The sequence below is a fragment of the Musa acuminata genome, chromosome BXJ3-8 (genome assembly GCF_036884655.1).
Source record: "Musa acuminata AAA Group cultivar baxijiao chromosome BXJ3-8, Cavendish_Baxijiao_AAA, whole genome shotgun sequence".
NCBI classification, from domain to species: Eukaryota; Viridiplantae; Streptophyta; class Magnoliopsida; order Zingiberales; family Musaceae; genus Musa; species Musa acuminata.
In genome coordinates, this window is record NC_088356.1 from 28,717,001 (window position 1) to 28,740,080 (window position 23,080).

Below are 23,080 nucleotides of genomic sequence, written 5' to 3' on the forward strand. Positions count from 1 at the left end.
TCACACATAAAGGCATAAGTAGGGTTAAAGAGTCAAAAATTAATCTTTTGGTTTATAGTTATGAGTTGTTTCACATAAAACTAAACGAGATCTTTGGAGACATGTACACCCATTTTACGGATATCGTTAATGGTTTAAAAGCACTTGGTAAAAGTTTTGCTAATTTTGAACTTGTTAACAAGATATTAAGATTTCTTCCAAAAAGTTGGGATCCTAAAGTAACGGCAATACAAGAAGCAAATGACCTAAATAACTTTCTGCTTGAAGAACTAGTCATTAATGACATATCTTAAGATCGGGCTTCTTCCCTTTCCATATCTCATATAGTGTAGACACTACCGATTTAGTTGGAACTCTATTCATAAGGTAATCTGCGGTCTCTAGGGTATATCCCCAGAATGAGATGGGTAGGTTAGCGAAACTCATCATGGATCATATTATATCTAACAGCATACGATTCCTCCTTTTAGACATACCATTGAGCTGAGGTGTATAAGGAGGTATCTATTGGGATAATATCCTTTGGTCCTTGAGAAACTAGGTGAACTCTGTACTCAAGTACTCACCTCCTCGATCTGATCGAAGAGTCTTGATACTCTTTCCAGTCTAGTTCTCTACTTCATTCTTATACTCTCTGAATTTCTCAAAGGCCTCGGACTTATACTTTATTAAGTATACATATCTATACCTTAAGAAATCTTCAGTAAAGGTAATGAAGTAGGAGTAACCACCAATGGCATAAGTTGACATGGGTCCACATACATCACTATGTATGAGTTCTAGCAGCTCAATGACTCTCTATCCAATCCCACTAAATAGAGAGTTGGTCATTTTTCAATGAAGGTAAGGCTCGCACGTTGTATATGATTACTACATCACAGTCCCCAAACTATACTAGGGAATCCAATTAATTTGACCTATCTATTCTCATTTATCGTGTACCTATAGTAATCTCTCATCTATCTAATATTCCAGAGACCGTATACCGGGCATGGTGTTGTCAGACCCATATGGTTTCTACTCGAGTCTCGCTCTAATCGGATTCTCCCGAAGAACTTTTTCTCTCTCAATCCGAATGACCCTAGCTAAGGATTTGTATAAGCAAGAATACATACGATATTCCTCTCATGACACCGAGAGTGGATGATCCTCTATCGACACTCAATAACCCTTATTAGGTTGACTACCACTCTTGATGACTAGCTGTGTTAGATCTGGGACATTCAAACCTATAAGTTTGGTATCAAAGAGTGGACCACTCATATAGGATATCCTTGGTGTCTCAAGTCTAAGGACCAGATACACCACTAGGACTACGGAATCGATGTCTGACGGATCTAGATATCCATTCTCTAGCAATTTTTGAATCCTTCCCTCATGGATGTGACCTAGCCTACAATGTCACAGGTATGCACTATTCACCTCATCTCGTTTCCTCTTAGACATACTTACATTCATGATATGTGTAGTGTCTAGCATAAACAAACCATTATGCAATATTCCTTTCATGATGATCTCATCATCTAATAATATCAAACAACCATTGTTTTCAAAAACTAATTTATATCCACTAACTGTCAAACATGAAATGGAGATAATATTTTTGATAATAGAAGGAACAAAATAACATGCATCTAATGAAATAATAGCTCCACCAAGCAGATGTAGGGCGATCTTGCCAATAGCTACTACAACAACTTTTTCTCCATTGCCCATCTTCAGGTCCATCTCGCCTCTCTCCAGTCTCCTTGGCTTTGCCAGAACCTGCAACGAATTGCATATATGATAAGCACTACTGGTATCTACTACCCATGTGTTATCATAAGAGTCTCACAAATGGAGACTAATCATGAATGTACCTGAAGCTTCTCCAAGCTTCTGTTTCGCCCTCTCTACAAGGTACTCTTTGTAGTTCCTCTTCCAATGCCCATCTTTGCCATAGTGGAAGCATTGGCCTTTGTCCTTTGCCGGGTCTTTCTTAGCAACCTTTGCTTTACCTAGTCTACCCTTGCCCTTGTCCTTCTTAAGGGGCTTTTCTGCTTTCCTTTTCTTTCTGATCTCACTAGTGTAGAGAACTGGCTTCTCCTTTTTTATAGTGTTCTCTGCCTCCCTCAACTTATTGAGGAGCTCTGGGAGAGTCACCTCATAACTGAGGACAAACAAGTCCAATCGATTGGATTCCCTTATATCGTCTGAGGACTACAACATAGTGGCCTAGTACGTCCATAGTCGATGAGTAGAGTGACTTATTATAGAGATAATAATTTACTAAATCAGAAGGATTTCTGATAGGCATGACTCATGGCTAGCACGATAGTAGGCCTAGAGGGTCACACACATATGGTAGGCATTGTGACGAGTAGAGATTCGGATATGAGATATCCGTCGGAGCCCCTATCTTATTGGATATCCAATAAGCCTCTGAATTATTAGATCCTATGGATGAGCTCCAATAAGAGCCAATACCTAATAGAGATCCACTAATCTAAGAGGCTCTAGTGATTGGATGGAGATCCAATACCTAATAAGGTAGGATCCATTGGGGTTAAGTTGATAGGGGACAGACCTCTATAAGTAGGAGAAAACCAAATGCCCATAAACTAGAGCTTCTTTTGATTGCCATCTCTTATTCTCCTCTCCTATTCTCCTCCTCAAATAGCAGGCTTAGAGATTTAAGGAGTGTCGTTGCAGCCCTACTGTGTGGATCACTACTAGAGAGGAGGGCGCTTGACTTCCTTCATCCTCTCCTACAGATCTGTAGGGATTTGGGGATATACAATCTCCCTAGGTAACACAATCTATCTCACACATGGCTCTTAAGTTTTGTGGGTTTTTGTGCACCAATCTTCGCACGACGATGAACATATCTTTGGGAAATTTTGAGATTTTATTTTTATGTTCTTCCGCTACGCATGTGATGCCCCTAAGATTTCCCTATAGCTTTCTCTACCGATCTTCTTTCAACAGGTAAAAATTAACTACCTTTACAACTCTTTCTCCTTTTTACAAGCTTAGGAGAGAATATTTACAAGTTTCACACCTCTCTTAGAATGAACTCTAAACTCTAAGAGGTGAAGGGGAACACTCAACACTTTTCAAGCTTTTTTAACTCTTTTTCATCAAGGATTCTTTCCCCCTTTCTACCCTTTTTTTTTTCTTACCCAAGCAGGAAAGAGTGGGGTATTTATAGACCCCAAATGTCTTTAAAAATGAAGCTAAAAAAGGTCTCATCCTGAGTTTCCCGGGTCCTGGCGGTACCATCGCCTATGTTGGGCAGTACCATCGCTTGCAACATTGTCACTAGGTAGTACCACTACCTAGTATGGTAGTACCACCACTTGACAACCTAAGAAAGTGTACTCTTGACTTTTCCAACTCAAATGTGATTCCACCTAATCTTGGGTCACTAATAGGCCTTCCACTTAGCTCAAAATAGTCCCAACTCAGGCCCAATGGACCCTAATTGAGTTAGTAAGGTTCTTCTCAAAATTAACTCAATTAGACATAAACTAACTCGATCTAGACACATGATTACAATTATAAATCCTATGTTATCCGGCATGTCATTGGTTCATCCAACACTTCGTCCGATTTTCGGCACATCGTCCTCTCCTTCGGCGTATTGCTCAATCAGTATGTTGACTCTCACAACATTCGATCTCCTTGGTGCAATGTTTGATCCTTCGGCCCAATACCCAAACTTATGGCACAAAGTCCTTTCGGCACGTCGACCATTCATTTGACCCGACGTGCAATCTTCTGACATATTTTATTCTAACCCAACATCTAATTCTTCCAACTTTAATAAATTTGTCTTTCCTATTTTAATCAATTTATCTTTCCTGATGGAAGTTAGTCCTATGTCACTCAAAACGTACATCAGATCATAACTTCATTAATTAATTTTATCATCAAAATCTGAGATTCAATATTTACAAACAGAATAAGCTCTAGTCACCTAAAAATATTGATTTATTTTATTATTATTTTTACATCTAACATATAATAGAGTCTTTTATTATGACTTTCCTTTTTCAAATCTAAATATCTTAAATTTTTTCATTAATTATTTTTACCAACCTCAAATTCATTTTCATTTTTACTCTTACTGTTGGTGAGCTTTGCCTTATCTTTCTTGCTTGTGATCTCCTAAATCTCGACAATGTCTCTTTCAATTATCATAGCTCTATCAACAACATCAACATATATTTTGAATTTTAAAGCTAAAACTTCAATTCTTATAGTTGGTTTTAGCTCTCTTTCAAACCTTTCATCTTTCTATATTTATCATCAATCATATAGGTGACAAATCTAGAAAGCTTAGTGAATTTAGCTTTATTACTATACTATTGTGAAATTTCCTTCGAACAAATTTAAGGATTTTATCTCGAAAGAAGATTCTATCAATTACTAAATAATTTACTAGACCTCAAAATACACTACACAACTAATATATCATATATCATAATAATCTTTAAATTATGCTTTGATATCATATCTTACACACCCTCAAAATAACATTCATAGAAAAAGATTTATTGAGGTGTGAAACATTCATAGATAAAGATTTATTGAAGTCTTAAATCGAAAAAATTTTAACCATCCAAAATCAAATTTGAGGATCCATAACATAGAATTGAGGATACCAAAAGCATTTAATATTTATTCACACACTATAAATCTCAAAGCTAACTTAAAAGATTCTTAACAATCACTTAAAAATTTTATATAAAAGCAAGGTGAGATATAAAATCTGAGCAAGTGACTATCATATACATGACATAAGAGATGACAAATCATGACATATGGATCTAAATGCAAAACAAGAACTCAATAGTCATACTTAGCATTTCACATAATTCATACTTAACAGAGGAGTAAAAAGTAACATATAAGTAAATCAATATTAAAGGCCATGAGTTCAAGAGTCATAGTTGTCATTTCATTTGATTTATTTATAATAAAGGAGGAAAGAGTAACATATAAGAAAATCAAGATCAAAATATAAAGCATGAGCTCAAGAGTCATATTTGATATTTCATGCAATTCATTCATATCAAGATAGCATATAGCAACACATAAGTATATCTTTTGGACTCATATCAAAGGAATATTAATGGTCTAGTAGGATCATAATATAATATAATTTTATCTATTTCTAGATGACCACATAACATAAATCTCCCATGTCTAAATGAGTATCATAGGCTCTACCACAAAACATAATTCACTTTTTATTTTTGACAAAAAGACCAAAGCATCCCACAAATACTAGAGTATAAATGAGAAAAGTAGAAATATATCAAAAGTATATATAAAATAATAAAAACATACATACGCATGTATAATGCAGTATTAAAGCTAACATACCCGTATGCATAACTCATTCAATTATAACAAGAATCTCGAACAAATAAAAGAGTTTAAAGTGGCAAGATGAAATTTATTGGATGGAGGATGTTAGTTGAAATCAAATTATGAAAGGTAGAAGTAAGAATTATGTAAGCTTGGGAATAATCTATTATGGTAGAATTTGTTGGATACGTTACAGTCGACACCCAGACAGATAATTAAGCTCTAAATTATTCTAGTAAATTGGTGCTAGAAGCATATGCAAATCTACTTTCCAATCAAATAAGTTTTATGCAATTCTTAGTTGCCGCAGAAAGTTATAAGCAATCTAATGCAAACAGGTTAGATCATTTTATCTTTGTTTAGTAGAAATTATGAGATCAATTGAAAAAAATATTTTAATAGAAATTTATGCTTTAAATCATTCAAATAAGCTATTGAACGAAAGATCTAAGAGTTTGGTTTCCAACAAAAGAGATTTTGCTTGATTCAGAGTTTTGTATAGAATATTACAGTTAAAACTAAGGTAGGTAGGTTAGATTTCTCATAATTTTAGAATTTTGGGTTTGCAACTCAATTGAGGTTTGACACTTAGAAACTGACAAAGTTCTTCCAATTATTCATAAATAATAAGTATCTAAATATCAAGTTTACTATAGGATTAGAAAGATTGCTTGCCTTAGGGAGTTAATTTTCCAAAGATGTTGTAGGCCTAATTCCTCAAGCCAAACTACACTTTTCTTCTTCTCCCTCACTTCCTCTCTTCTCTAGTGTAAGACAGAAGGCAACATTAGGTAAGTTTTCTAACTTCTATTCTCTAATTATATGTGTAAATGACACAATGTTGCAATGTGGCAAGTATGCAACCAAATGACACAATGTGTGAACATATAGCAAGCATTTGGTTGCACTCTCTTTTGTTTGCTAATGCCACATGTATTGTCCTTTTTTTTCCACTAACCTATAATTAAATTTTTCATAAATTATATTTAAATACTAGGATCACAATTAGGTCTCTAATACTAAATTTTTAATATAAAATTATTTAACATAAGAAATTTTAAATAATTTTAATATTAAAATAATAAAAAATAGCTATATCACAAATAATTAACATATGAGGATATTACAAAGGTTGATTATATGAGAGTCAAAGGAACTCTAACAAAGATAATGAAAAATTGGACATATTAGAAAAGACCATTGGTATAAAAATAAAAAGTTAAATGTTCTTCTCTACTCTCACTACAAAACAAAAGATAATCTTGAGAAAGATTCTTGAAAAAAAATTAATCAAATTATTAAGAAAAGAATAATAGTGAAAAGAATGGAGAAAATTTTTTCTTTATGGCCTTTGATAATGAATGTTTGGATATAGTAATCACATGATAAGTGATAACAGTTTATTTCAATAACTTGATAGTTTGATCTAGTCTATATCGTGGATGAGAAATGATAACGAAGTTCAGGTGAAAGAAAAAGGAACAACTATTATGAACACCAAGTATGTTAAAAAATTTATTAATGATGTGGTATTTATTCTTATATTAAAATAAAATATCATTAGCATTAGATAATTGATGAGAAAAGTTTATTATTCTATTTGTTTTATTTAAAAAATATTTAGTTTATGATTAGAAACTAAAAAATTGATAGCAACTATGAGAATGACAAAGAATAAGATATTTCTTTTATTATTTTCTCTTTGTTTTCTACATGCACTCACTATTATTATTATATCATTAATATAGCACAAAAGATATGTCTTTTGACATATTATCCAAAGTATTGCTTATGTTTTCCTATATTCTTTTTGAATAAAAATGAAATGAATGCATTGTCAAATATGATATTTGAGCTTTTGTTTCTCATTTATTCTCTTGATATGCTCCTAAATATTTTATATACTATTGATATGCTCTTAAATATTTTTTAAACCATTGATATGTGCCTAAATGTTTCTTACACCATTGATATACACCTAAATTTTTCTTACACCACTGATATATGCCTAAATATTTTTATCCTATTGATATGTATTTAAATATTTCTTATGCTATTGATGTGCTCCTAAATACTCTTTACTCAAATGTTATCAATAAAGTATATTTTGAATGAAATGACATTTATGATTCTATATCTAATTAAATGATATCTATAAATTCTTATATCCTTGTCTTGCATCTTGTATTAAGATCGTATAAACTATCATCTTCCATCATGGATATCTTAGTCATTTGCTGAGCTTTGTAGCTTATTTCATTATTATATATATTTTTAAGTTAACTTGTCACTCACTGAAATGTTATGATTAGGCTAAGGCATTGGAAAGTGAAAAGATTTTGGATAAGTTTTTGTTGGTTAATATGTAGTTGTTATATAGTACATTTTGCTTATAATAAAATTTTGTCATAAATATGAATTGATATATCTTATAAAAGTTTAAAAGACCTCACATGTTTGAAATTTTAGAATGTTAAGTTATAGTTTTATAACAATTGAAACTTTTGATAAATGATTGATTTTTCTAATTGTGTAAATTCTACACTTGTGGATTTATAAGTGGTGGTTGATGATTTTTTTTTAGTTGGCCTTAGGTTTCATAAATTCACGAGTGATGTGATGTATAATTATAAATTATAAAGGTTTTATAGATATGAATGATGTTTGAATACTTTTCAGTGCCCTCAAATATTATTTTAAATGGATTATGGATGAATTATAGTATCCTTGAATTAAGATATATTCATACATCTTGAATGTATTAATTCAGAGGATATGATAGAAATGAAGATCATGTAGCCTCTACTCCTTGGTCTAGAAAAAGACTATCTAAAATAGTCGATGTAATTATTAATGATATATTATGTAGCATACGAGGTGTTGAAGTACAAGGTGGTGATAAAGTTTTCTATGAATTTACATCTACCAAAAACATAAATAATTAGTTACATATTAAATAATATTATTATTATAAATTATTGAGTAATCAAATATATTACTTATTGTAATTTCTTCTTCTATATATTCTTTTTTCACCTCAAAGTCAAAGGGATTTATGCGATAGTGCCATTCTATTTATATAAATAAGTAAATATTATAAATAGGACAAGGGTAAATAACATTTCGAATGTAGGGAATCAAAATCATCTACAAAATTTTATGTCAGTATAATGATAGGAAAAAAGAATCTTATGTCACAAGGTTGACATTTGCATTCATGAAGTGTAACATATAAGGTACTCATGGATGGGTATGATATTATCAAGTAGGACAAGCACAATACACTTTCAGTTTTCTTGGTCTTAAATAGATAAAGGCCATATTTAGATCCATATTATTATAAAATCAACTCCATGATGCTAATTTGATATGCTAGTTTTTCACGTCAACCAAATTACAAAATATTTTGACTTAATATAGGGCCAAACTATGTAGAGGAACAAGTATCTCTAAACTAGGTAGTGTTAGTTTGGCAAGTCCCATAGTCCCACATCGGGAAAATCAGACTTATTGTCTCGTCTTGGAACTATAAATAAGGGTCTGGGCTTTGAAGTCAGATGCACCACAAGAAAAACCTAAGTGTTTGCTTTGGTTTAAGTCCATACTCAGTTAAATAGTTTGGACTTATAGTTTGGTTTTTCTTGTTTAGTATTTTCGGGTGTTTTATGGCCTAGGAACATCTTCCTAAGGCATTTGTAATTGTCCCTCTTTTGCAGTAGCAATTTGCTCCTCTTTCGTTCGTGGATGTAGGTCAAAGTCAATTGACCGAACCACGTATATCTGGTGTTCTGGTGTTCTTGTCTCGCTTTTATTCTTTCCGCTTTATTGTCTTGTTGGGTTGCCAAAATTACCTTGTGGTAAATTTCCTGGGGCTAGCTCTAACAAACTGGTATCAGAGCTTGGTTCTGGAATCTTTTGGCAACGATGACAATAACAAAGATTGTTGTCGAGAAATTCGACAGAAATGTCAACTTCGGCTTGTAGCAACTCAAGATGGAGGCCATTCTGGTTCAAGACGGAGTTGATTTGGCACTTCATAGTGCTGAGAACATTCCAGATGGTACGTCAAAGGAAGATCTTGCGGGTATGGATAAGAAGGCCCGATCCAACATCATTCTAAATCTCTCTGACGAGGTTTTACCGGAGGTAGCTACGGAGACTACGGCTAAGAGCATGTGGGACAAGCTTAAAGCCTTGTACATGAAGAGGATGGTGGAGAATCGTCTCTACTTGAAGCAGAGTCTATATATGCTTCGGATGATTGAAGGTACATCTATACTCTCGCATCTTGATAAGTTTGATTCTTTGGTTATGGATTTGGAGAATATAGATGCAAAAATTAATGATGAGGATAAGGCTTTGTTACTCTTGTGTTCTCTTCCCCAATCTTTTAAGCATTTCCAGAAACAGTTTTGTATCAAGAAATTAAATCTGCATTGAAATCTAAGGAGCAGATAGACAAGAATATCACTGGGGAAAGTAGAGAGAATCAGGCTGAGGGTCTAGTTGTTAGGGGGAGAATGGATAAAAGAAAATTTGACAGTAGTAGATCTAAATCTAGATCTAAATCCAGACATAGAAATTTGGAATGCAGATATTGTCATAAAATGGGGCACATTAAATCTGATTGCTTTAAATTGAAAAATAAATTAAAGCAAAAGGAAAAATTTGTTGAAAAAACTACTGAATCCGCTGAAGTTAGTGTAGTAACTGATGAGATTATTGGAAATATTTTTTCTGCTATTGATGACAGGACGAGGTCTAAAAATGAATGGATTTTAGATTCAGGTTGTTCTTATCACATGTGTCCTAATAGGGATTTGTTTTCCACATATGAATCTTGTAATTGTGGAATTGTTTTGATGGGCAATAATGCCGCATTTGATGTTGTTGGTAGAGGAACAATCCGAATTAAAATGCATGATGGTATTGTGAGGACGCTCACTAATGTTAGACATGTTCCTGATTTAAAAAAGAATCTCATCTCTTTAGGCACCCTAGAGGCCCTTGGGTGTAAATACACAACTGAATGTGGAGTTATGAAAGTTTCTAGAAGTGCCCTTATTGTTATGAAAGCTTGTAGGTCTGGTAGCTTGTATATTCTGAAGGGAACTACTGTCACAGGTTCGGTTGCAGTTTCGTCATCATCATTGTCTGATTCTGACATCACCAAATTATGGCATATGCGTTTGGGTCATATGAGCGAGAAAGGTTTGAGCATATTGAGCAAAAGAGGTCTACTTTGCGGACAGAGTACTGGGCCACTGGACTTTTGTGAACACTGCATTTTTTGGAAAGCAGAAAAGAGTTAGCTTCACTTCTCCGGTAGTTCACAAAACGAAAGGTACTCTTGACTATATTCATTCAGACCTTTGGGGTCCAGCTCATGTTCAATCTAAGGGTGGTGCCAGGTATATGTTGACTTTCATTGACGATTATTCCAGGAAAGTTTGGGTTTATTTTCTGAAGCATAAAAATGATGTTTTTCTAACATTTAAACAATGGAAGGCTTTGATTGAGAAACAAACAGGTAAACAGATTAAGCGGCTTCGAACAAATAATGGCATGGAATTTTGTGAAGGTGACTTTGAAGAATTTTATAAAAATGAAGGAATTGCTCGGCATCGCACTGTTAGAATGATGCCTCAACAAAATGGTGTGGCCGAACGTATGAATAGAAAACTCTTGGAGAGAGCGAGGTGTATGATCTCAAATGCAGGGTTGACAAAAGACTTTTGGGCAGAGGCGATTAATATGGCCTGTTACGTTGTCAACCGCGCTCCTTCTGCAGCACTTAACTTTAAAACTCCGGAGGAAGTTTGGTCAGGTACTCCTACTGATTATTCTGATTTAAAAATTTTTGGGTGTCCAGCATACATGCATGTAAATGAAGGAAAATTAGAGCCTCGGGCTAAAAAGTGCATTTTCCTTGGGTATGCTTCTGGGGTGAAAGGATACAGATTATGGTGTTCTGATCCCAAATCCCCAAAATTTATAATCAGTAGATATGTTACTTTTGATGAATTGTTTATGTTATCTTCCAAAGAGGATTCTACTAGTTGTACAAATGATAGTGCGCAGAAGCAGGTGGAGCTTGAGATTGGTAGTTCAGATTCTTTTAAGTCGAACTATTCTACTCAAAGAATGCCAGTAGGTGGTCCCGAGTCTACTGACGCAGATGATCCAGAGGAAGAGCAATATTCCATAGCCAAGGATAGACCACGGAGAGATATTCGACCACCACAAAGATATGCAAATTTGGTTGCATATGCTTTGTCTGTTGCAGAAGAGACAAGTGAAGTTGGTGAGCCTACATCCTACTCAGATGCAGTTTCTTGTGATAATTCCGCTAAGTGGTTGATTGCGATGAATGAAGAAATTGAGTCTCTCCATCGGAATAGAACTTGGGATCTTGTGAAGCCGCCTTCGGGTAAGAAAATTGTTGGATGCAAATGGGATACCATTGCTAAGGGGAAAGTCTTTGTTCAGAAAATTCCGAAGGACAATCCAACTGATATGCTTACGAAGCCTCTTCTGGTTTACAAGTTCAAGTAGTGCTTGGACTTGGTTGGTGTTCATTGTTGGTGATTGCCCGTTGGGGCTTTTATTAAGAAGGTGGAGCAAGTTTTGTTGGAACATGCCAAGGTGGAGATTTGTTAGTTTGGCAAGTCCCATAGTCCCACATCGGGAAAATCAGACTTATTGTCTCGTCTTGGAACTATAAATAAGGGCCTGGGCTTTGAAGTCAGATGTACCACAAGTGACACCACAAGATGCACCACAAGAAAAACCTAAGTGTTTGCTTTGGTTTAAGTCCATACTCAGTTAAATAGTTTGGACTTATAGTTTGGTTTTTCTTGTTTAGTATTTTCGGGTGTTTTATGGCCTAGGAACATCTTCCTAAGGCATTTGTAATTGTCCCTCTTTTGCAGTAGTAATTTGCTCCTCTTTCATCCGTGGATGTAGGTCAAAGTCAATTGACCGAACCACGTATATCTGGTGTTCTGGTGTTCTTGTCTGGTGTTCTTGTCTCGCTTTTATTCTTTCCGCTTTATTGTCTTGTTGGGTTGCCAAAATTACCTTGTGGTAAATTTCCTGGGGCTAGCTCTAACAGGTAGTCATTCAACTCTCAAGAGGAACAGCAATATGTTGTGGACCACCTTAACCACACCGAATATACATGATGAAATTTAGAAGCATGATCAACCACATTTAAATCGAAAGTTTGCACCCAAAGTTTTGGAGCAACATAACTGCTTTGTTCAACCATTCTTATATAACCATATTTTTACCACTACATCCAAACGCTAACAACCAATCATAGGCAAATTCATGATTCTATGCTATTTTAGAGTCATATATATCATCAACCAATCAAAGTATCTCAAAGTTTACACTAAAACCCTAGAAGATGATCTAAACCCAAGAAGATGACATCGTCGAGGGTTATCGGAGATCAAAGATCGTTGTTGTAGAGGAAGGGAAGCCACTACCAAGGGTTATAGTCACCACAATCGCTGCTTGCTAGAGAGAATTCATCACTGATGAACGTCATTGCTTGTTGGAGAGAAATCCATACTAACGAAGCTACTATCGAGTATGAATCGATGGAAAGGATCTCACCATCACCGCATACACTAATGTTATACTCGATCAATTTAACTTATGAGTTCTCTCCTTTGTCATTTAAGTTGTTAGATTCGACTCAAAACAAACCGTAGCCTGATGATAATCATTAAAGCTTGACTCATTTCGTTGTGATCAAGACGCATTGATCGAACCGAACTAACCCATGATTAGTGGATTGAAACAATCCGATTCAAAGTTATTATCAAACCTTTAAATAATAAGGCACCTCTAAAATTCAATTGTGACGATGTCATAATACTAAATATTTTTATATTCTTTATTTTGAGTCTATTTAAATATTGGGTTATGTTAAAGAGCTTGAATGTCTCGTTGACATGTTTGAAGGAGGGAAAAAAAGTTAGGTTGACTCAATTGAATGCCTTTGATTCAATTAAATGCTGGTCTAAATGTTATGTTAGGTTAATAGGTCCAATTGGAATGTGTTGATTCAATTGGGTAAGTGGGAAAAAAAAGTGAATTGATGATGATTTTATCGGACTGAAAAAGGAAGGGCCATTTTGTGTGAAACATCCAAAACATGAGCTTTTGCCAGAAAAACCTAAAAAGATGTGTATTGATCATCAATCAATATTCACCGGTTAGGTATCATTTGGTGGCCATTCATATATATATATATATATATATATATATATATATATATATATATATATATATATATATATATATATATATATATATGATTTTCCTAAAAATATTCTATCAATTATAAGAGGTAGAAAATTCTATCAATTATAGTATTTTTTTAATATATATATATAGTAGTCTAGATTACCTATATAATATTTTGGACACCTTGTCAAAACCACTATAACAATTGAAAGAAAACACTATAAATCATCATAATGACCCCTAACCTCAGTCAAAACTATAAAAAAACTTACAAATGTAGTCTTTTAATACTCTATGATCAACGATATCGTAAGAAGTGGACGATAATTAAAGTATTTTTCAAAAACTGTGTTTTGAAATCACGATACAATATTTTGGACACCTCGAAGAAACATCATAAAAAATTAAAAAAAAATATTGTAAATCACTATGATGACTCCTAACCTTAGTCAAAACAAACTATAAGCTTACAAATATGCTCTTCTAATACTTGACAAATGATATCGTAAAAGGCAGAAGATCATATAAAATATATTATCTTTTAATATTTATATAAATCACATTAATGACTCCTAACCTTAGCCAAGACAAACTACAAGCTTACAAATGTGCTCTTTTAATGCTCTACGGCCAATGATATTATAAGGGACAAACAATCATGTTAATAACAATATCTTTTAAAACTATAGAGTATTTTTCATATAGCTATACATTATCTTTGAATAACACTTGGATGGATCCATAGGGTCCACTCTATGGATCGATCCATAAGATGGGTCACAAGTGGGCAAAACAACACAATGCAACTTTTAAAGGGATATTTTTGAGATGTTGAAAATAAGGGATGATTGGTTGAGAAAACGAAAAAAAAAGAAAAAGAACTACCTTCTGAAAAATACCAAAAAAAATTTTTTTAAAGAAAATCATATATATATATATATATATATATATATATACACACATTTTGATCTTATTCATGGATGATCCACGTAATTCAAAGATACAGTATCAAGTTACAAATTACCAAAAATATTGTTCTTATTGTTTTCTTTTACTACTTTCTATGTATTCTACTTTTACTTTTACAAAAAACGACACAAGCATTATTTAAAGAGTAAAACATACCAATCTATATACTAATTTCAAATACAAATTTGCAACAAGAGTTGCAGCCAATTGACAGGGGTCTGTACTCAAAAACTAATGTCACTGGCAATGCCAAATTATAGTATATAAAAGTATTTGCCCTTTTGATATCTTCTTGTCCAACATACATGTAAAATGTGATCCGAAAACGTCACCCAGCTGACAAATGTAAAATGCCTCTACACTGGACTACATCAACAATGCCGTTGAATTTACTGCCAGAAGCCATCAGCTTAGCCAAAAACTTTCACTACCCCATTGCTAATGAGAGTGTCTGCAAGCATCAGCCTGATGGCCTGGAATTCGTTTTCCTCCTTTTCATCACTGGTGAGCCAAGAGGACAGGCATAGATCAACGATGTCTTTACCACAATTAACAGTGTGACACACTTTTGATTTCTTTGGTATCCCAAACCTTGTGATTTTCTCTATATTAGCATCAGAAGGATCCTTTGCGAAACTTTGTAGGATATCTTTCATAGCATTGCACCAGATGGGCCGAGCCATCTTCAAGAACTGATATACGGTTGCAAGTGGAAGGCTAACAGTCCCCAGCTCAGACTCATCATGACCACCTCTCCCATGATAATCTGATCCTCCAAGTTTTATAAGCTTGTACGTATCAGCTAACTCACCAAATCCTGTTATAAATGACAAATTTTTCCATGCAAGACAAATGACTGATCAGCCCATCATAATAAAGAATTAAGCAATATACTTCCTGAAATAAAATGAAATACATGACAAAGTGTTCCAGGTTCAGAAACTACACCAGCAGCCTTCCCATCACTTCTATATACCTCCATGGCATGGAGGCCAGCAGTTTTCAAGCTCCTAATCACGGTGACTGGGTTCTTCAATGCCCATGGGTGGGCCAGAGCAGCTATACCCCCAGTCTGACAAATCAACTGCACCACTTCTTCTGCAAATGGTTCATTGCCCCTGAACAAGATAAAAGTAGTAATGTCAAACTTCTTCAAATTCAAATGCTTGTTGAAGAGTTTGGATCCTTACATGGCGTAAGCAGGACCACCATCATACAGATATCTGTTAAAAGCTTCTCTCAAGTTCTCTACATGACCAGCTTCAACCAATGCTCTAGCAATATGTACCCTCCCTGGAGCCACCCCATCCCCTGCTATCTTGGTCACATGTTCCCACTTAATAGGAACTTTCAACTTATTTAACTTCAGCAGCATATTCTTCGCACGAAGGTAGCGCCCATCTCTGATGTTCAACAACAAGTTATCCAGATCTTCAGGCCTTGAAGGCCCAGAGCTTCCATAATATGCAAGGATATGGACAAGATCACCAGCTCCAGGTTCGTGCCTTCAACCATTCAGATACAAGATAAGCAAATCAATAATACACATTACAAGAGTCGTCAATTTTAAAAGCAACAGCTGACACAATGTTCAAGAAATAACAAAAGAAGTCCAATAAAAAAAGAACATTTACGTGGTATGGTGTGAAGTCCCAATACAAGAATCTTGTTTGGGAAATAGAGTTAATTTTTTTTAACAAAAGAAAAATCTATTAATTCAAGTTATAAGGTACAATGTTTTGTAAGGAGAGGTAACTGGGTGAGTCACCACACCAAACACAAGAAACACCTTGTAGCCGAGCATAATTGGCTAAAGAATGGCATCAAAATTACATTCATGTTGAAAAAAACCCCATTTAACAACACTAACTCTAGAAGCTAGTATCTTACAATCCTATATGATGATATTTACATGCCAAGATATCTCAGCTTGACAATTCAAAAGGTTACTAGCTTGCAGTAAGTCAGATTTAAACCAAAGAAATTTCACGCTTCTGGATTGAGCAAGCTCTAGACCTTCTAGTATAGCCCATGATTCTGCTGGTACAGAAGAATAGACTATAATAAAAACTAGGAAACAACTGCAATAAAAAACTTGAAGTCAAAATGTTATTGTTCCACGCATTTCCACACATTTCTTTAAAAATCCTTCATCAGTAATAAATACCATTTCTTAATACACCACTTCCATTTCACTTACCCCAAATGACAACATTTGTAGAAGAAATATACCTCGGAGAAAATTAATTACAAATTGTAGGACAAAACAATTACCGTGGAGAATATATTGCACTTATTTCAACACCAGGAATTATCCTCATCCCATATTTCTGGGCTGTTTCTGTGGCCTCTGGTATGCCAGCCATGGTATCATGGTCTGTAAGAGCAAGAACCTTCACCTGCTCTGGACACACAAACAACTAGTCATGTTCCAATTCCAACTGCTACTTATGAACTAAATAACATACAAAAGGAAATTTCCAGAAGAGAAAAATCTTATAGGCAGAATCATGTGATCTTAAAATGTAGAAAGTTTCAGATTATGTAGTTCCTAACATAACAAATAAGAAGAGCAAATAGGCAGTCCAGTTGGAAGAAACAAAGCATCATGCCCATATTATACAAACAAGACCAACCTTTCATTATGCATCAAAGCCCACTCTCATCATGAATAAAAAAACACAGACATAATAAGGACAGTATCTTCTTAAAATTTAGCAATACCAACACATTTTAGAAGGCAGGAACCAATAAATACATGAATGATCAGCAGAAAATCCTGTTGCTAGAAGAAATAGAAATGTTCTTTTCATTGCAAAGCAAGAGCAGGGGAAGGATATAGTGCAATAAACAAGTTCCAGTGGAAGCAGGATTTATCATATTAATATGTGAACATTATAGTAAGATACTTTTCAATAGAAATGTACTTTTCAATAGGTGCGATAAAAGGTTCAATAGGTGCAGTTAGCATGATACTTTTCATCACCATTAATTGGATTAAATCATATGCAACTCTCTTCTTTCTTTTATAGTCATTGTCCTCTGCTTTCCAAGAGATTACCAGCTTGATGTCGGGATGAAGAGGAAATAAGTGGAGAACAAAGTGAAGGAATAAACAAGCTCACCACCTAAGATTACATCAAAGGGATACAAACATCGTCACCAAATGAGACTATCTAGGGATATAGAGTTTAGAAATTCACCACTCTAAGGAATCCACCAAAGAGAGACAGAGTTGTATGAGAAAAACAATACCTCTCAAGTAACAAGACTTCCATTCAAACACTCAAAACACTTTATGCTTCCAAGGCTTGAATGAAATGAGATATACACAATGATAGGCTTGGAACAACCCTCCAAGCATGGATGATTAATTCTTCATCATTTTCAAATTTTAAAATAAATTAAACCTAACTAAAGACTTAGAATAACTAAAAATCATATAGGAACTCCAAAAGGTGAGAAGAACTTTTCCCCGTCTCGGTACAGCAGTAATCAGGACCTGATGTCAAGACTTTGTAGAGAGAACTAAGCATAAATTCCTCTAAAAAACTTCAAATCAAAATATGTAAAATGTCTTTGACTACTAACTCAATAAGCTTTCAAATGATGTACAATTCATGCCATAAATGTCTCAGAATTCTTCTTGGAATTAATGTGAAGTGAGTATTAAAATTCTAATTCATTGAAAAGCCGAGAAACTAGTGTGACTATCTTGACTTCTCTGGGTTCAGAGTTTGGAGCACCTTTATAAACATGGCCTAGGACTGCTTAAAGAACAAATACATTAAAGTCTATTCACTATTATACATCAAAATGCTATCTTGATCAAGTGAACTTCTGAAACATTTACTACTCTAATTCAAGCACCCACAAAATCCTAGTAGTAATCTCAATCAATACTTCAAAACAACTATATCCAGGATTTTTTTTTTTTTTTGGGCAAATGGTAAGTGGTCAGAACAGGGATTAGATCCCAAGACCATACTATCAACCATTAAAGTTTTTCTAAGATAAACTAACTAATATCCTAAAAAATTAGATGGATGAGATTTTGATTGTAGTATCCAAGTATCTCACACTCTGCATCACACCTAGCAAGCCTAGCAAGCCAATAGAAACACAAATATCATACATAAATTATCATTATCTAACAATATATTTTGTGATATTTATGTTTCATAAACATAATTTAATATACTCATGCTATTTTAAGTTGAAGTACAAGTTTTTAAACATGATATCTTTGAAACATGTTATGTAAAATGTTTTCAAAATACTCTTTGATTATAATTTTTCAGCGAAAAGGTACGATCCTCTGACAAAATGAGTAGAAATATGCTAGCGGACTTGTACATGAGATTAAAGTATTTTAGTGAGCATGCATGCATTATTTAGTAGAGATTTTTGCATTAAATCAAACCTTAAGTGTTTCCTAAAGCTTGATTGAGTTTGATCATGTTTAATGTAACTGATTTTGAGGCTTAACCATCACATGTTGTGTGCGAGAGTAAATTGATTTATTCATACATAGATGGAATATTAGATAACTGGATAAAGATGAAAATGAAAATGGATTGCCACATTAAAAATATTAAGGTACATAAGTGAGATTGAGTGACCAATTTTGATCGAAAACTGTCATTTTTTAAACTCAAATTAGGTCCGATTTAAACCCATATTAAGTTTGCATAAAAAAATATAACTTAAGATGAACCCTGGTAGATTGAGCTCAATCCATTATGTGACATTTATAGCCCAATAAGCAGTCCAAATTCTGAAATTCTCTGACCATCTCTTTTTGTACTCTCATCCTTATTCTATCACTAGATTAAGCACCTATTTCACTTTTCTCATATTTTTTCACTATGAAGACTAGCTCTCTCATTTTAAGTATATATATATATATATATATATATATATATATATATATATATATATATATATATATATATATATATATATATATATATAAATAAATAAATATATATATATATATATATATATATACATATGTATATATGTATATATGTATATATATATATATATATATATATTTATTTATATATATACATCTAGATGCACATATATATATATACATATATATATATACATATACATATACATATATAAATATATACCCATACATATATATACACATACGTGTATATATATATATATATATATATATATATATATATATATATATATATATATATATGGTTTCGACCTTAACAGCTTGATAGAATGATATTTTTATATGAAATCAAATAAATTAAGCTTTGAATAAATATCTAATTTTTTTTATATATTGAGTTATGGTTCTATCGGGTCTTGAATTGCTTTAATCTAAAGTCTGCATAAAGATATATGATATGGGTTTATCAAGATTAAGTAGTCGAAATCTCTTGTTTCCTATGAAAGGGTTATGTTGTAGCCAATTTGAAACCCTTAAAGATACAATTAGCTTCTATGCTTTTGATATATCTTATAAATACAAGAGTTGGATGACAGTCGAACTAGGAGTTAGTTTAGCCTCCAAAGAGTAATATTTTGAACTAAAATTTTATATATATTTACCTTAATATGTCTTCTGAATTCCTACAAAATTATTGTAATATAAGATGGTGTGCCCATGTCAAGTGATGAAGCAAGATTACTCTACACAGAACTGTGTAGTAGTATGATTGATAACTATAAGCCACAAAAAGGCCATGGTTCTTAGCGAACAAATTTGCTAGGAAGTTAAATTTGGATCAGATGGTTATGGCATATCTAAATTTAAGTAGTATACATCCTATTGGCACTTATGGCTCTTAATGTAAAACTACAATTTGTAAGAAATTTTGACAGAACCTCTCCTAAAATAACCTATAACTATTCTGCAAATTTACTTAAATTTCAATTAAATCACATAATTATTACCAATCATACAACTTCACAATTCTGTAGGGAGTATTCTTGCTTCATCACTGTTCATGGTCAAATCATCTATCATCATGAAATTTAACTGTAACTCAAAAGATATATAAGGGCAAATATATACAAAGTTTAAGCTCAAAACATAATCATTTGAAAGCTAAACTACCCTCTTAGTTCAACTGTCATCATCACTTCTGTTAGAAAATTATTGGCTAGAACATAACTCACTCACAATAAAGTCATTTGGAGGCTCGTATCTTAGCAGTAAAAGAGGTTGAGAGGACCACATTTTTTACTGCCAATAAGATTTCTAATGAGAAAAGGATGAGATGTTCATGAGTAGAGTGACAATATAACTTACAACTGACACTAAAAGAAAACTCCACATAATGGATGAGAGTAAAGGTATATATGAGCAAATATATACAAAATTTCAGCTCAAAATATAGTCCTTTGAAGGCTAAAGTACCCTCTTTGGCAAAGGACCACATCTTTTTGTTACAAAATATACTTAAAAAAATTAATACTCATATATAATGCAAAGATTATTTTAGAGAACTTTCTGCATAACATATTTAAAAGCATGGATTTCAACTTCAGATAGCCTTTTATAGTGTCTATTATAATATGTTTATAAATCATAAATATTACAAAACACATTGCTAGATAATAATAATATATGCATAATATTTATGTTTTTATTAGCTTACTAGGTATGATGTCATGCTAAGTGTCAGAATTTTGGACACTAACATGATCTCTCAACATAGGTATGATGCACCAACCACCAGCCAAATTATATCCAAGGGCCAGAGTCACAACTTGTGATGGAACAATTGGTAACCATTTAACAATGCACGTCAACAAAAAAATAGAAGCCACAACAATAACAAACACAAGATTTTCTTACTGCATCAATAGTTTACCAATTTGATATGGGGATTTGTCCATTAGTGCCTGATTATTCCACAAAGTCTTCTTGAATTATCATGAAGCTTATGCTTTATCTTATGTACACATGTTTGCTCTTATTTCCAAATACCTCCACTGGTATGCCATTATCCATCTTTTTGCCAATAAAGACATGGACATATTCACATAGGTTTACTCCCTAAATTGGTGTAATAGTTTCACAGACATGGAATGGTCAAACAGAACCAGTATGAAAGATTAAACCATCATGCCAGCTCTTGGAGAGTCAAGCATATGTAGGATTTCGTCTATTGATCTCTGTGGCTAATACCTAAATCCACCAACTGACTGACAAAAGGCACTCTCCAAAAGTGATAGAGAAATCTACGATGTTCATTTGCATGATCTGAAGATGACCCACACGAATAGGATCACTTATAGAAGAGTCAAATTTGCCTCAATTTTAGGATAGAGGTGGTTTTTTAATATCCCACTTTCACTATAAAGCTACAGCACAACCTACAATTACATCTACAATTATCAACGTCACCTACCATGATTCTTCAGATCATCAAATTATTTCTGTCAATAGTTTATGTTACCTCGCACGGGATGGTTCTCTTACAATCTTGTCTAATTTCAAGCAGTTAGCAAAATAAAATCAATCGATTTGGTAATATCTACACGATCGCAATGAGACTTCCATATTTCTAACCAAAATTTCATAAAGAGAGGTTGAGATGATGAATGAAGAAAGTAATAAATTTAAATTCAGAAAGACAGGAGTTTTAAACCAAAGTATCTAGCTAACTGCAATTCGACAAGTAAAAACAACATGGGATATTCAAAATGATGCCGCCAAATTTTAGTGTGATTGAGCTGGAAATTTATCTTACAAGAATCACAGCCAGGCTGGACTGAATTTTATTTGTTGATTTTCCTTTTTCGATTGTTAACTTCAGTGAAATTCTTAAAAGGAACTCGAATAATATGCGAAACAAATACTGAAATTGAGTAGCTCTTTATAGGCTGGTAGATTTCCATCATTTAGCAACTTTAAACAAATTAGCAATACTAAATTAAAGAAAGGCATCTTTCGAAGTAAAAGAATATCACTGAATCAGAAACAGAAACAAAATCGGATGGTAAAAACATCAACTTTGCAAGCTAAATCACACCACACACGCCGAAAACAGTCGAAATCATTCATCTTGAACCAGAAAACGCAGCATATTTCATTCATAGATGAAGCTGTGAAAGCATGGGTTCCGAGTCTCACCCCGTTGCTGTGGGCTCTCTCCACCACAGCAGACGGCGACAGGAAGCCGTCGCTGTGGTTGGAATGGCAGTGGAGCTCGAACACGACAGGATCGACGATTTTATGACTTGATTGCGGCGCGAAATCATCCGGAGCGTCGCCGGCGGGAGAAGCAGGAGGAGAGTCGCGGAAGGCCCACTCGTGGACGTATCTGAGCGCCAGGTTCTGCTCGGCCGTCGCCTTCCTCTTCTTCTTCTTGTGGTTCTTCTCCTTTCTCTTCTTGTTGTTCCCCATCAGATGGAGTCTTCCCTCTCAACAGAGAACAGAAGGCGTTAGGGTTGCGGTTGCGCAGAGTCTGGGAACAGGTTGAGGAGCTGTCGGCATCAATAATAAACACGCGAGAAT

General features: G+C 33.8%; 1 protein-coding gene across 1 annotated transcript; it reads right to left on the reverse strand.

The window, feature by feature from the left end:
* Positions 1-14,736: 14,736 nt before the first annotated feature.
* On the reverse strand, positions 14,737-23,042 carry LOC103973971 (uncharacterized). Its single transcript, XM_009388676.3, has 5 exons — positions 22,697-23,042; positions 16,858-16,982; positions 15,774-16,088; positions 15,532-15,701; positions 14,737-15,400 (listed from the first exon to the last, which is right to left on the reverse strand). The coding sequence occupies exons 1-5, from the start codon at positions 22,967-22,969 to the stop codon at positions 14,994-14,996; spliced, it is 1,290 nt and encodes a 429-aa protein (XP_009386951.1). The 5' UTR covers positions 22,970-23,042; the 3' UTR covers positions 14,737-14,993.
* Between the last annotated feature and the right edge of the window lie 38 nt (positions 23,043-23,080).

Coding starts and splice junctions, on each gene's coding strand:
- LOC103973971 (XM_009388676.3), bottom strand. CDS start 22,969: ATGGGGAACAACAAGAAGAGAAAGGAGAAGAACCACAAGAAGAAGAAG. Junction 16,089..16,857: donor AGTGCAATATATTCTCCACG/GTAATTGTTTTG, acceptor GAATGGTTGAAG/GCACGAACCTGGAGCTGGTG. Junction 15,401..15,531: donor AAGTGATGGGAAGGCTGCTG/GTGTAGTTTCTG, acceptor CATTTATAACAG/GATTTGGTGAGTTAGCTGAT.